The sequence below is a fragment of the Equus caballus genome, chromosome 12, assembly GCF_041296265.1.
Source record: "Equus caballus isolate H_3958 breed thoroughbred chromosome 12, TB-T2T, whole genome shotgun sequence".
In the NCBI taxonomy this organism is placed as follows: domain Eukaryota; kingdom Metazoa; phylum Chordata; class Mammalia; order Perissodactyla; family Equidae; genus Equus; species Equus caballus.
Genome location: NC_091695.1, coordinates 26,926,247 through 26,941,983, shown reverse-complemented (window position 1 = coordinate 26,941,983; position 15,737 = coordinate 26,926,247). Strand labels below are relative to the sequence as shown.

General features: G+C 39.8%; 1 protein-coding gene and 1 pseudogene across 1 annotated transcript; both read left to right on the top strand.

Annotated features, from left to right (window-relative positions):
* On the top strand, positions 5,096-6,030 carry OR10Q14P (olfactory receptor family 10 subfamily Q member 14, pseudogene; annotated as a pseudogene).
* Positions 14,471-15,475, top strand: OR1S2 (olfactory receptor family 1 subfamily S member 2). Its single transcript, XM_001497714.5, has one exon. It carries the CDS (start codon positions 14,471-14,473, stop codon positions 15,473-15,475), a length of 1,005 nt encoding a protein of 334 aa, XP_001497764.5.
* The last annotated feature ends 262 nt before the right edge of the window (positions 15,476-15,737 follow it).

Below are 15,737 nucleotides of genomic sequence, written 5' to 3'. Positions count from 1 at the left end.
ACCCTTGTCTTGTTCCTGTTCTCAGAGGAATGGCTTTCAGTTTTTCCCTATTGAGTATTATGTTGGCTGTGGGTTTGTTACATGTGGCCTTTATCAAGTTGAAGTACTTTCCTTCTATACCCATTTTATTGTGAGTTTTTATCATGAATGGATGTTGGATCTTGTCAAATGCTTTCTCTGCATCTATGGAGATTATCACGTGGTTTTTGCTCCTCATTTTGTTAATGTGGTGAATCACGTTGATGGATTTGTGAACCATCTTTGTGTCCCTGATATGTATCCCACTTGATCATGGCATATGATTTTTTTCATGTATTTCTGTATTCAGTTTGTCCATATTTTGTTCAGAATTTTTGCACCTATGTTCATCAGCAATATTGGCCTGTAATTTTCCTTCTTTGTGCTGTCCTTACATGGCTTTGGTATGAGGGTTATGTTAGCCTCACAGAATGTGTTAGGAATATTTCCATCTTCCTCAATATTTTGGAATAGTTTGAGAAGGATGGGAAGTAAATCTTCTTTGAATGTTTGGTAAAATTCTCCTGAGAAGCCATCTGGTCCTGGCCTTTTATTTTGGGGGAGGTTTTTGATAACTGTTTCAATCTCTTTACCTGTGATTGGTCTATTTGGATTCTCTATTTCTTCTTCATTCAGTCTTGGGAGGTTGTAAGAGTCTAGGAATTTATCCATTTCTTCTAGATTTTCCCGTTTGTTGACAGTTTTTCATAACATACTCATAATCTTTTGTATTTCAGTTCTATCCATTGTAATTTCTCCTCTTTCATTTATAGTTTTATTTATTTGAGCCTCATCTCTTTTTTTCTTAGTGAGTCTGGCTAGGGGTTTGTCAATTTTGTTTATCTTCTCAAAGAACAAGCTCGTGGTTTCATGGATCATTTTTGTAGTCTTTTTTTCTCAATTTTATTTCTTTCTGCTCTAGTTTTTATTATTTCCCATCTCCACTGAGTCTGGACTTTGTTTGTTCTTCTTTTTCTAATTCTGTTAGGCGTAATTTTAAATTGTTTATTTGAACTTTTTCTTGTTTGTTAACATGGGCCTGCATTGCTATAAATTGCCCTCTTAGGACTGCCTTTTGCTGCGTCCCATATGAGTTTGTATGGTGTGTTTTTGTTCTCATTTATCTCCCAATATTTTTTGATTTCTTCTTTTATTTTTTTTGACAACCCATTGGTTGTCCAGTAGCATGTTGTTTAGTCTCCACATTTTTGTTCCTTTCCCTGCTTTTTCTTGTAGTTAATTTCTAGTTTATAGCATTATGATCAGAGAAGATAGTAGATATGATTTCAATCTTCTTAAATTTATTGATGTTTGCATTGTTTCCCAATATATGTTCTATCTTTGAGAATGCTCCATGCACACTTGAGAAGAATGTGTGCTCTGCTGTTTTTGCATGGCGTACTCTCTATATATCTAAGTTCATCTGGTCTAGCTTTTCATTTAATTTCACTATTTCCTTGTTGAATTTTGTCTGAATGATCAATACACTGATTGAGGTACCCTACTATTATTGTGTTGCTGGTAATATCTCCTTTTAGGTTTCTTAATAGTTGCATTACGTATTTTGGTGCTCCTGTTTTGGGTACATATATATTTATAAGTCTTATGTCTTCGTGCTGTTGAGTCCCTTTTATCATTAAATACTGCCCCTCTATGTCTCTCTTTGCCTGTTTTATCTTGAAGTCTACTTTGTCTGATACGAGTATGGCAACACCTGCTTTCTTTTGTTTGCCATTAGCTTGAAGTATTGTCTTCCATCCCTTCACTCTGAATCTATGTTTGTCTTTAGGGCTGAGATGTGTTTCCTGGAGGCAGCATATTGTTGGATCTTATTCTTTAATCCATGCTGCCATTCTGTGTGTTTTGATTGAAGAATTCATTCCATTTACATTTAGAGTGATTATTGATATATGAGGGCTGAATATTGCTATCTTATTGCATGTATTCTGGTTCTTCTGCATATCCTTTGTTTCTTGTCCCATGTATATTAGGCTATCAATTTGATTAGGTAGTTTTCTATGTTGGTTTTCTTCATTTTCTCCTTGTTTATCATATATGTCTCTATTCTAATTATTTTAGTGGTTACCATTAGGTTCACATAAAAATTGTCAAAGTGATATAGTCCATTTTCTGATTGCCTCTTATTACCTTAGACTACACTGATTCTGTCCCTTACCTCTTCCCCTTCTAATTTATTTTTGTCATATCTTATTCCATCTCATGTTGTGAGTTTGTGGTTAAGGTGATGATATAATTTTTATTTTGTTGTTTTCCTTTCCTTTATCCTTGATCTAAGAATTAAGTGTTTACCAACCTGATCTGATGGAGAGTTGCTGATTTCTGATTGTTGCATGCCTATTCATCTCCCTGCTCAGGGCTTTGTAGCCCTTTTCCTGTTTTCTTTTTTTTTTCCTTTCAGGTATGAGAGCCTTCTTGAAGATTTCTTGTAGTGGGGTTCTTGTGACAATGAACTCCCTTAGCTTTTGTTTATCTGGGAAATTTTTTATTTCTCTGTCATATCTGAAGGAGATTTTCACTGGATAGAGAATTTTTGGATGGAAGTTTTTGTCTTTCAAGATTTTGAATATCTCATTCCACTCTCTCCTAGCCTGTAAAGTTTCTGCTGAGAAATCCTCTGAAAGCCTGATAGGGATTCCTTTGTAAGCTATTTTCTTCTGCCTTGCTGCCCTTAACATTTTTTCTTTGTCACTGACTTTTGCCAGCTTTACTACTACACACTTCACAGTAGTTCTTTTTACATTAACATAGTTGGGAGTTCTGGTAGCCTCTTTTATATGGATTTCCATCTCCTTTCCCAGGTTTAGGAAATTCTCTGCTATTATTTCTTTGAACAAGCTTTCTGCTCCATTCTCCTTTTCTTGCCCCTCTGTAATACCTATAATCTTTATGTTGCATTTCCTATTGAGTCAGATATTTCTCTGAGAGCCCCTTTATTTCTTTTTAGTCTTAGTTGTCTCTTCTCCTCCCTCTGAAGCATTTCTATAGTATTGTCTTCTAAATTGCTAATTTGGTTTTCCATATTGTCAGTTTTGTTGTTTAGGGATTCCAGATTTTTTTAATCCCATCCATTACGTTTTTCATCTCCAATAATTCTGATTGGCTCTTCTTTAAAGTTTCAATCTCTTTTGTGAAGAAGCTCCTGAATTTGTTAATTTGTCTTTCTGTCTTTTCTTGTAACTCATTGAGTTTTTTTATGATAGCTATTTTGAATAGTTTGTCATTTAGGTTATGGATTTCTGTGTCTTTGGGGTTGGCTTCTGAATACTTGTCATCTTCCTTCTGGTCTGGAGATTCTCATATTGCTTGATGGTGTGGATTTTTGTCACCACGTGGCATTATTATCTGGTTGCTGCTACCATGTGCTTCCACTGGGTGAGGATCAGGCACTGTGTAATTGGGGTCCAGCATGATCTGGGGATCCCCAGCTCCGGCCACTGGCTGCTTTTCTCACTGTGTGATGCTCAGGCTGATGGCATATCTGGAGCACTGGGCAGGGGAAGGGGTGTTCTCCTTCCCCTCTGCTTCCCTCAGCCTCTGCTTCTCACTCTGTGTGGAACTCTGAGTGATAGTAGGACTTGAGTGCCAGGTGAGGTAAGGAGCACTTTCTTATACCTGCCTGAGTCCCTCAACCGATGCCTCTATCTCTGCATGGTGTTCTGGGCACTCAAGGGGCTCCACCTGCCACTACCTCTTTCTCTGTACAGTGCTCCCCATGATCATGTGGCTAGAGTGCAGGGCTGGAGTGCTAGGTGGGACTAGAGCACCTCTCCCCAGCTGAGCCACTCCTCTAACCAGCCCCTCTCTCACCATGCTACTCTCCTGGTGAACATGGGACTGGAGCATGGAGCTGGTGCATGGGACAGGAATAGAGTGCCCTGCCCCAGCTGAGCTGCTGATCTAACCAGCCCCTCTCTCACCACACCACTCTCACAGCGAATGGGTGGCTGAGAACAAGGCTGGAGCGGCAGGTGGGAACAGAGACCCTCTCCCCAGCTGTGCCCCTCATCTAGCCTTGGGTCACCTCTCTCCACAGAGCTCCTGCTGAGAAGCTTCACTTTCTTCTAGAGGATACAGCCTCACAACCACCACCTTCATATGGCTGCATGGGTCTCCTAAACATCTCTTGTGTTGTGTGTGTGTCCTCTGTTGGTGTTTGAATGTCCCTGTAGTTGTATTTTACAAGAGAGAGTCCAAGGGAAGAGCTCACTCCTCCATGATGCTGACATCACTCAAAAAGTGCCTAGTTTAATATGGACTAAAAACTAGCTGAAAAATAGGCAACTCATGAATAAATTATAGTATAGCCATAAACTAGGATATTACAAAACAATGGAAAGAACAAAGTCTCACTACACAAAACAGGAAGAATAACTTTTGAAGGCATAGTATTGAAGCCAGTTACAATAAAGTACGTACTTTATTGTTACACATATAAATTGAAGCTCAGTTAACCTTCAGTGATAAAAGTCAAAAGAGAGATAGAGACAGAGAAGACTTGAAAGATGCTTGTAGATTACTGGAATTGTTCTATTTCTTAATCTTTGTAGTGGTTATACTGGCATATTTACCATGTAAAAAATAAATCAAGCTGTACACTTAGGATTTGTGAACTTCTCTGTATGCATGCTATATTTCAGTAAGAATGTTTACCCAAAAGGTGAACAGCACATCCATTTATCTCGTTTTGAAAATATCTACCACTATACCACTCTTTAGTTTAATTAAATACAAGCAAAGGATTAGCTTTTTTCCATTGGATTTAAAATACCAGAATAAAAAATGATATTTCTCCAGGAGCATCTACATGTCTTTGTCACAGAAACTTCTATAGATGAGTGTCTATCTTATTCAAGAAGATTTCCACAGAAAAATATACCATACCTTCTATCATGAAATCATTCCAAGCACTGAGACTGGAAACTGGATACTAAACAGGTAATTCCAAATCAAAAGTAATATTTAAAATTCCTGCTACCCTTTAGGCAAGAAAATAACTCAGTAATGGAATATTCACACTTTTTTGTTCCTCTTTGGCAGGAAATATGTTAGGAGCCCTGTCTTCAATCAATCCAGCCTCACTGAGTTGTGTTCTGAGTGTTCACAGCTGTCACTGAATTCCAGGTCCTTCTCTTCTACCTACTCCTCCTCCTCTACATGATGATCTTTTATGGCAACACAGCCATCACCTGGGTGGTGTGCACACACAGCTCCCTTTGCACCCTAATGTATTTCTTATTATCCAATTTGTCTTTCCTGGACAGCTACTACACCTCTGGTGCTCTTGATGCTTTCTAACATTATTGGGGCCCAGAAGCCCATTCTGTTCACTGGTTGTGGGGCCTAAATGTTCTTTTTTGTCACCCTTGGCAGTCCTGATTGTTTTCTCTTGGCATTCATGGCGTACAATTGCTACATGGCCAATGGCCACCCACTGCACTACACCCCCATCATGACCCAGAAACTGTGAATCCAGACAGTGTACAGTGCCCTTCAGAGAAAGGAAGCTCACATCCTTAAAATATTTACTCTGTCCTTCTGTGAGCACCACCAGGAAATCAACCACTTCCTTTGTGATGTGCCTCTGGTCCTGCAGCTGGGCTGGCCTGCCCTGAACCTGTGTGCACCAGGCCGTCTTCTATGTGGTAGGCTTCCTTGGGCTGACTTGTCCCCTTCCTGCTTATCTGTGTCTCCTACATATTCATCACCCCTGCCATCCTGTGCATCGTCTCTGCTGAGGGCCACCGCTAGGACTTCTCCACTTGCTCCTTTTACCTACTGTGGTCTTGCTGCAGTATGGCTGTTGCAGTCTGGTCTACTGTTGTCCCCAGACCGATACCTCAGGGGATAAGGACTGCCAAATAGCCTTGGTCTACACCTTTGTCACTTTTGTAAACCCCTTACTCAACCCCCTTATTTGTACTCTGTGCAACAAGGATGTTAAAGGTGCTCTGAGGAATGACTTCATCAATAAAGCAGCCTCTGACACTAGTTTAAGGCTTAGAGGGACTGGGGTGGGCGCCTGTCATTTGCCATAATAATAAATGCCAAACAACAAATACACAATTATTATACTTTATCACACTTTGCAGTTGATATTTCTCTCTACCATATTTGTCCCTTGCCCACAATTTGCACTCATTTTCTTGAAGTGCTTTGAATAAAATTTGGACAAAACATTCAATGCAGGAGCTCTGGTGTCCTAACCATACTTTAAAGATCACAGCTCACCATGGTCACACCCGGGGCAATTGTTCTATCAAGAACTTCCCCATACACTCTGGGAATAAGGGTTGATACATTTAGACATCTTGCCTCTTGAGGAGGAAATAATATTAGTTTATCCTGTGAAATGTACCTTAAACAATGACTATTAATACAGACATATGTTTTACTCAAAGAAATATATTATTGTTTTAGATTTCAATGTATGGCAAACAATAGCTTATTTAATGCATCAATTTCCTTCCTTCCATATATCCCAACTGGTCACCTTCATTTTCTTTCATTTTGCCATGCCAAGAAGTGGTCAGGAATTGGCATTCATTGACTAGTCATCTACTGTGTGCCAGTCATGCTAGAGTACAGAAAACTGCCTCTGGTTGATGCCAACCCTGCATGCATGAACCATTTATGCTTGTGACTTTCACAATGCCTCTGCTGTTCCTCCTTCCTCACCTCTTCTTGTGCCTTCATAATGGCTGCTGCTCGTAGATCCACTGAGTAGGTGGTGCCACTATTTCTCCCACCCTGTAACGATAGCTGTGACATCTTCCTATAGCTGTTCTCCAACCACAGATAAACACTTCTGTCTCTGGCATTCCCAGCTAAACACTTCTCATTTGTGTTAAACCTTGACATGGGTTTAAGGTGTCTCAGAATGCTAAACCTTCTCTTTTATACCCTGAGGAACAATGAGGTGAAGTTGACTCCAGAGACAGTTCTTAACAGGAAGCACCTTTCCCAGAATGACTAGAGGAGGGGACAACCCATTAGGCATGGGTCTGGATCCAGCCCATAAAACTGACTTTAGCAACTCCTAACTAAAGGAAGAGAGTAAGAGTGTCTGCCAGTGGATATTAAAACTGATCTAAAAAATTGGTATAACCCTTCTGAATGTCATATAGCTAAGTATATCAAAGACCTAGAAAGGTTTATGTTCTTTGATTCAATAATACTTATTCTAACCTCAAAAAATTAACAGCCAAACAAAGCTGAAAATATAAGGTTCTTATATTTATAAAATCAAACTTATTAAAATCTAACTTCCAATATCAGATATATAAAGACAACATACTTAAAATCATATTTAAATTAATATTTAATGATAAAGAGCAATATTTATCATTATAACTATACATGATAGAAGCAAGGTAGAAACATTTATTTATAATATGAGCCCAATTTTGTAAAACTACACACAAAAAATGATGAATAGAAATATAACAAAAAGTTAATGGTTATTGTCTGTGGTTTGTCGAATTAGAATAATTGTTTTCTTCTTTATTCATTTATGAATTTTTCCATGTTTTTTCAAATAAGACTGTGTTACTTTTATAACTGGAAAATGATAATTTCTAAAAGGAATCTAAGACTCTTGTAGATTTATTTGGCACATAAATCTCCCATCTTCATGGCAGGATCCTCCTCCACTTTTCATATTTTTCCTGGATGAACACTTTTTGTTTTGGTTTCTTCTGTTTCTGTTCAAAACTGTGTTTGATGCTTTTAATGTTTTAAGGAATTTCACATGAGGATAGGGATAAGGAGAAGAATCACAAAGTGTTAATTGTTTTACGAATAGTCATGGGTTTAACAATGTATTTGAAATGAATTTGCTTCCACCTAAATGTTGAGGAGAGGAACAGAGCTCTCTACTTGGCAAATTGCTTATCAACATATCTAGGCCAAGTCACGTCAGAACATAATGAATCAATTAAATGTACACACTATGCTAGGCATTGTCTGGAATGCCAACAAAAGGAAAGTTTTCAAGAGCATTTTCATGCTTTCTTTCACTTCTATTTAATGTCACAAATCATACATAAAATTAACCGAGAACTCTCAAAGAAGAGAGTGAAATGTTACTCTGTTGGGAAGAAGGCTGTCAAGAGTTTATCAGTTCTTTCAAACGACTTACTGGGCTTTGCCTGGGTATCTTCCTGTACATATTTTAGCTGAATAGATTGAATTCCTCCTTCTTAATGTAATTCTTAATGTAAACCCTTAATATAAGAGTCTTTCTATCTAATTATTACATTTGGAAATTAGAACATTAAGTGGAATATCAGCACATCATGAATAAAGTTTATTAAAAGTTTGTCATTTTAATCCCTGAATGGTATTCCATTGTATGAATATACCACAATTTGTTAGTCTAATTTCTTTATCCATTGTGAGCTTGATTTTATTTTCTCCTCCACACTCTTTTTTCTTGGTCTTTTTATGCTTGACATATGGAATAGGTACACACCACTAGATGGTTTCTCTGACTGACCCCCATATTCCAGTTCTTCTCTGCTCCCATCCCTCACTGTTCTAGAGGTTAACACACCCATGTCTCAACCAAGCCTTTTTATAGGTTTATTTTTGTCAGAGCCCTTGGTGATTTTATCAGTGTTTATCTCAAACCAGCTAAGAAAGGAGGTTGGGATTGTGGAGCTTCTAAATCATACTCCCTAGGATGCTGGTCCCTCTGGAGTAAACAAAAGAGAAGCTGATATCTATTGAGCCACTAACCATATTCCAGGGACAAATTCAGGTGTTTTGCGAACATCATCTCCCGTTTACTGATATGGAAACAGGAGCTCTAATGAGTTGAATGACGTGCCTAAGTTTACACATCCGTTAAGTGGCAGATCTGGGGTTCAAACTCAGGTCTGCCTCATTTCAAAGTCCCTGCTCTTTCTACTACATCAACCTGAAATAATATCAACCAGAAAGAACCGGACTAGGAATCACTCATGTGAGTTATTGTTTTGGTTATGACAAAACTAACCAACTGATGTTAACCAGTCACTCATCCCTCTGAGGATCAAGTTAATCTATTGTGCAATTAGTGATGTTCTTGTTGACCTTTGTGGTGTCCTTCAGCTCTAGATTCTATGACTCTGTTCATGGAATTACTCTACATTCTGTAATTTATGAAAGACTATGTGTGTTCAGTAAGGAATTGGTAAATGCAAATCCAACACCTTCTCGACATTGAAAGTGTACCAGGATCAGACCCCAAGTTACAAATTTACAACTTTCTTTCTTATTCTTTATATGAACTTTAATCTTATCAACACTGGTCTCTTTACTGAACCCAGAACTTGCCACGCATGATCCTACCACCTGGCCGTTGCTCATACCATCCACCTGCTTAGAAATCCTTCTCTGCATCTCCTCACCTATATAAATCATTTCAATTTTTGAAGCATGGCTCTATTTCACTTCTTCTGTGAAATATTTACTTGGTACCCCAGTCTACATATAGTTCTCTCTCACGTGAATTCCTGTGCTATTCTCTCTACCATGATTAATATCTGAGAGCAACCATTGCACTTGTCTCCACCTGCCATTAGAAACTATATGTTCTTTCTTCTTATTCATGTCTTATATCTTCAAGACAACTGTGAGCTTCTAGATGACAGAACCTGAACGTTAGCACTCATGAGTTCCACATAATACTTAGGCTAGAACAGGATATAGAGTTAAGACTATATAATGTTTCATAAATAAACTCTGAGCAGATAAAAATGCGGTCAGAGGCTCAAGAGAATTTTCCAAGTCCTTCTCTTTAGATAGGGCTAACACTCAAATTCTATCTCCACAATGTCACAGCATGGTAGGGAAAATGGGCTCCCCATTCTTGAAACCTTGAGCCAGAGTAATTCCAAACTCTGGAGGAAAGACTATAAAGAGCAATTACAACAACCACAGCTCAAAACGTCAGAGTCACTAAGAATTCATTCTCCTCAGGGAAAAAGTTCTGGGTCTAACAGAAAACAAGCCAGATCAGCCAAAGTGTGAGTCAAGAGTGAAGAAATCGAAGAGTGAGTGATGGGGGAGGGAGATGAAGAGTGTCAATCAGATCCTCAGAGCCAGCTAAAGACTTAAGGACTTGCTTTGCTAACACTTATATTAGTTTTCCTAGAGATCAAGACTGGTCACCGCCTTGAAAGGGTCTCAAAAGGACAAAAAGCAGTACGGGGGGAGGGGCATTTTAGATATTTTAAAGGTTTGTGGCTCTTCAAACCTCAACCCTAAAAATCTTACTCCATCATATTTGATTTCATGGAAAACGACTGAGGATAAAAGATCCTTAAGGGGGTTCCTGGGCAACAATGAACAAAAGATTGAGCAAGAGCTGCTCTACACTGACTAGACTTCTACGTTCCTCCTCAGAGTAGTTTCATTCTCTAGGAAGAATAGAGGTGCCACACTATACTAAAGAATCTAGAGATCATGAGAGGGCATGCATAGATCTGGGTAGCACAAGAAGTAATTTGCATTGGGCACAAATCATATATTACCTCCCTCTTTCTAATGACTGCTTACCTGCCAAACTCTGCTACCTCTTTCCAAGATCTGCCAGCTAGCAGACACTCACAATGAACATATATGCCAAACCTGCCCACACAAAGTTTCCCTCTCTTCTAGATTCAGATTAATAGCCATATTGTGGAACATGGTCCCTGACTTCCTGTGTGGCCACCAAGGGGCCAGATGACACAACCCAGAAGTTCAGAAGAATCAAGTCTTCATGGGGTGAATTTTGACTGATGAGAAGCAAGAGATGAGAGGGAACAGGGCATATACATATCCCTTACTTTATCTCCTCCCCGAGCTGCTCCTGGCTGTGATTTCTTCTTCCAGAGGAGACCCACATGTTGTGTGACCATATCTGATAGGTAATCTCTGGTTCTTCCATGCTTATGAACAATCACCTTTGCAGTAATGCATTTCTTTGCATTGTTTTGCATCTAGTCTAGCCTCAATACCCTCTATGGCCCTCCTCCTTATCTCCCTGGAGTTTTAGCTTCCAAATAAAATGTCAGGATTTAAATTCCTGCTTCAAGGTCTGCTTTTGGGAAAACCTGTGCTAAGACAGCCATTGTCTTAGTTCCTTCAAGCTGCTATAACAATATACCATAAACTGAGTGGCTTATAGACTACAAAATTTTATTTTTCCTGGTTCTGGAAGCTGGAGCCTGAGATGAAGGTGCCAGCAGATTCGGTATCTGGTGAGAGCCAGTTTGCTAGGTCAAAGATGGCCATCTTTTTGCTACGTTCTCACATGCAGAAAGTGCAAGGGAGCTCTATAAGGCTTCTTTTATAAGGGTACTAATCCCATTCTTGAGGGCTCTGTCCTCATGACCTAATCATCTCCCAAAAGCCCCACCTCCTAATACCATATGAATTGTGGGGGTGGGGTGGTGGCGACACAAAACACATTTAGACCACAGCAGTAGTTGATGAAAGAACTCATAAATATGTTTCATGGACGAGTTTCAGGATTCTGATTCCACCCAATTTTCTTCCTAGCTGTGAATAGATGTATAGATAAAATGGCTTGCCTTTTCTTTCTTCTCCATTACCCATTTATTCTAAACATTAGCTGTGAATGACTACACAGTTGGCCCATAGATTAAGCAGTTTCCTATTGAGGAGTGGGCAAGTGTTCTTGAGAAAAAACTGCACTATATTATGTAGCACACGTAAGCATTAGAAGAAGGGATCTATTGATTTTGGTTGTGTCTCTAGCTATACAGCCTCCCTTGCTCCTGTCCATCTCAAGTTCTGTTTTTCCAGCCTTCCCAATGTATCCGTGAACCACTCAATATTATTTTAATAGGTTTCATTTAAATTAAAAATCCAGAATTTATTTTTTTGTTTGCAACTAATAGTCCTGAGTGCTGAATCACTGGATCTCCAGATTCCCTTCCAAAGCTAACATTCATTCAAGTGGTACAGAAAGCCAGGACTTATCCGCTTCCACTAGAGACGGCATCTCTTTTGAGTCATAATCCATAGTGCAGGAATTTAATTCAATTCTCAAGGTATTTACTGAGTTTTCCTCACTTCTAGTCCCTATAGCGGAAATGGAGAAGGAACTCTCAAAATGCTTACTGTCTCACTGGGAACCTAAGACACATAGCAAACAACTCACTTGCTATGAAGAACAATAACCAACTATGTTACAAAACAAGAAATCACAAGTAGGAAGAGCCACTTGAAGATGAACAAGCAAACAAAACAACAGAGCTGCCCATCTATTCACCATTTACCCTACTGGATGTGAAAACAACTGTCTGTCTTGAGGAAAGCACTTCAGGGATATTATCCCAAAGGAGTAGCTACATGTCCCATGTGAGCCCAGCAACATGACTCTCTTAACTCTGGTGCTGCAGAAAAGAGTCTGGTTCTGAAAAATATATAAGAGCTACTCTCATTCTCCTGCCTGCTACACTATCAACAACAAGTTAAGCTATTGGGTCCAAATTCCTTAGCTTCCTGAGATCTTACTGTCTTTCAGAGGTGAGCCATTTTAGACTTTAGTGCTGCTCTTAATCAGTGAGGCAGGTGACTCACAGAGAAATTTGTGTGGGACTGCTGGTGGGGAGAGAGGTAGGACAGGGAAGTGAGATTAGAGATTGTCACTCAAAAGTATACACTCTCCCATTCTGATCAATCCCAAACGACCCCATAGCTTAGAGATCACGGAACCCTCTAACATCAGTCTGTATCTCGCCCTGAGGTGTACATATAGATGCTTGCCATTCCTTTATCTCATTTTAGTTTTGCCTTGGAGTCTCCCTCTACATATAAGTTTTCCCCTCTCTCTGATTTGTAAGCCAAGATTCTCAGGGGCAAAGGGACCTCAGTGCTACCACTCCAGTCTCCACTGCCTTCAGTTTTCCAGAATGCCAGAGGTAAAGTTTTCCTGTTGTTTTGACCTCTTCTTGGAAAGAAAAGCTATTTGGGAAATTGGCAATCTCTAATCATTGAGAGACAAGTGGTTTTGGAGATAAGTAGAAGAGAGAGAAAAAAGTGAGAGGGAGATGATGCAAGGAGAGTAGAAAGACAGGAACCAAAACATCTTGACTCTCAAGCCAATATTCTTTCCAATAAGCCACAAGGAAAACCACACTCAGTCCACTATCCTTCCCTGCCTCTGGGTGACACCTTGAGTGGTCCCTATAGTTTTCCAGTCACTTTTAGTTTTAATAAGTTTTACCTTGATACTAAAGACCCACTTCCATGTATTCAAAAGCCATCACAATTTACAACTTCAATTTCACATCCTTCAAAGCATGTGTCCTCCCTCCTGAGCTCAGGAATCTTGGGGATGTACAGTTGTAGAGAAGAATAATGGGAGTGGGGAAAGGGGAAAAAGTTCTTCAAGTCTGTTTCCATGGAATAGTAGCAGTTGGTGAGTTATGTGTAACAGGTGTGCTCTGCCATGAAACTAATTTGGATTCTTCAGAGGCCTTCTTTCTGGGACTGTCCATTAAGCATTTCTCTGACAAGGGCAATGAATTCACTCCCTCATCTCATTATGATCACACTTTCATAAGGGAGCCAATCTATAACCGCTTACTGCTACAGCCTCCTCCACTCTAGTAGGCTACTCCTTGGTTGGAGTCTCAAAAAGTTAGCTTGAGCACAAAGATCTCCTGTAGCATTCACTTGGTCTTTAGGAAGCTCACTTTTTCATACCATTCTATGTATGATGACGCAGGATTGCCTTATCATGCTTTCCTCATGTCCCTGCCATAATGAACTAATCCAGTGAGCCTCCCAGCTCTAAAAGTGAGAGTCAAGTACAAGTCTTTAGGTTCTTAGGTGTCTGCAAAACTTTACCCATTCACCTAATATCTAGCAGTGAATGAAATAAGATTCTTGTCTCCTTTTCCTGTACACTTTCTCCAACAGCAGTTCTTTTGGAGCTCTCCCCCCAAATTTAGTGGGAAGAAGCACTCACAAAATAGTGTATTACTATAGGCTTCCCCAAACTCATCAGTTTAATGACTCCTCAAATTTGAATCCTCTTAGATTTAAAGGATGAAGGGGAGTGGTGGGAAAGGTCTTAGGACCAGCTTGTTCATTTTTAAATAATTCCTTCAGAGGTAACTAGCATCTTTAGAATATGGAGTACATCTTGCCTTTTACCCTCAATTTGGAGCATTGCACTACATTTGGAGCCAACTATAGAAAACACATTCAGAATCATGTCAGAGTTTAAAACTTGTTCATTGAGAAGTATCTATCTTGGCTCTGTGTTTTCTTTCTAACACATTTTATGAATCTCTGCACTGCTGATGCAGTTCCTTATTAAGTGGTCCGTTTTCATTCTTCATTCCCCTTCAGCCTGGAAGGAGTGCCCATCTCCCTGCAATGGCTGTAAATAAATGGCACCGTATTGGGCTTCATGTTGGGGTATGAAAATATGTGTTCTTTTCTTCAGATCAGCAGAAACATGCATCAAGGAAACCAAACCACCATCTCTGAATTCCTCCTCCTGGGACTCTCCAACCAACCTGAGCAGCAGCAGCTCCTCCTTGTGCTTTTTCTAGGTATGTACCTGGTAACTGTGGCTGGGAATGGGCTCATCATTCTGGCCATTGGCTTGGATTCTTACCTTCACACCCCCATGTATCTTTTCCTTGCCAATCTATCCTTTGCTGATATTTCGTCCATTTCTACTTCAGTCCCCAAAATGCTGATGAATATTCATACCAGCAGTCAGTCCATCTCCTATGTGAGCTGCATCACACAGATGTACTTTTCTATTGTGTTTGTCAACATTGACAATTTCCTCTTGGGAGTCATGGCATATGACCGTTTTGTGGCCATCTGCCACCCTCTGAACTATTTGACCATCATGCAACTCAGGTTCTGCATTTTTCTCACAGTCGTTCCATGGGTCCTCAGTAATATTGTTGCCCTGACACACACCCTTCTGCTCCTTCAACTGATCTTCTGTGACAGCAGTACTCTCCCACACTTCTTCTGTGACTTGGCCCTTCTTCTCAAACTGTCCTGCTCAGACACAATGATAAATGAGCTTGTATTGTTCTTCGTGGGCCTATTAGTCATCACCTTCCCCATTGCCCTCATCTTTTTCTCCTACATCTGCATTATCAGAGCTGTCCTGAGAATTTCATCCACAGAGGGAAAGTGGAAAGCGTTCTCCACCTGCGGCTCTCACTTGACAGTTGTATTGCTCTTCTATGGGACTATTGTAGGGGTTTACTTTTTCCCTTCATCCATGCTCCCTGATGACAGAGATAAGATTGGCGCAGTACTATTCACTGTGGTAACACCCATGGTAAACCCTTTCATCTACAGCCTGAGAAACAAGGACATGAAAGGTGCCCTGAGAAAGCTCATCAATAGGAAGAGCTTTCTCCTTCTTATGCCCTGGGCATCTACATTTCTTTCATCCCAATAACCAGATGGGTGACTCTGCCTAGAGTTTGTGGCATAGTTGTGATGTTTCAGCTTTTGATTAATTTTCAGAAATCTTCCTCCTATTCCAACCTCTGAGAAGCTGAGGCTTTTGCACATACCTCTGGTCTGGGAAACAAGAACTCTAACCCCCATACTAAGTCACAACAATAACTCACATCTTTATAGCCTACATTACTACAAATTTTGATGCAAATTGATTATAACTTAGACAGTAATAAGTGCATGTTTTACCTACAGTCCAG

What these genes read in the sequence shown, in the direction of transcription:
- OR1S2 (XM_001497714.5), top strand. Translation starts at nt 14,471, where the DNA reads ATGTGTTCTTTTCTTCAGATCAGCAGAAACATGCATCAAGGAAACCAA.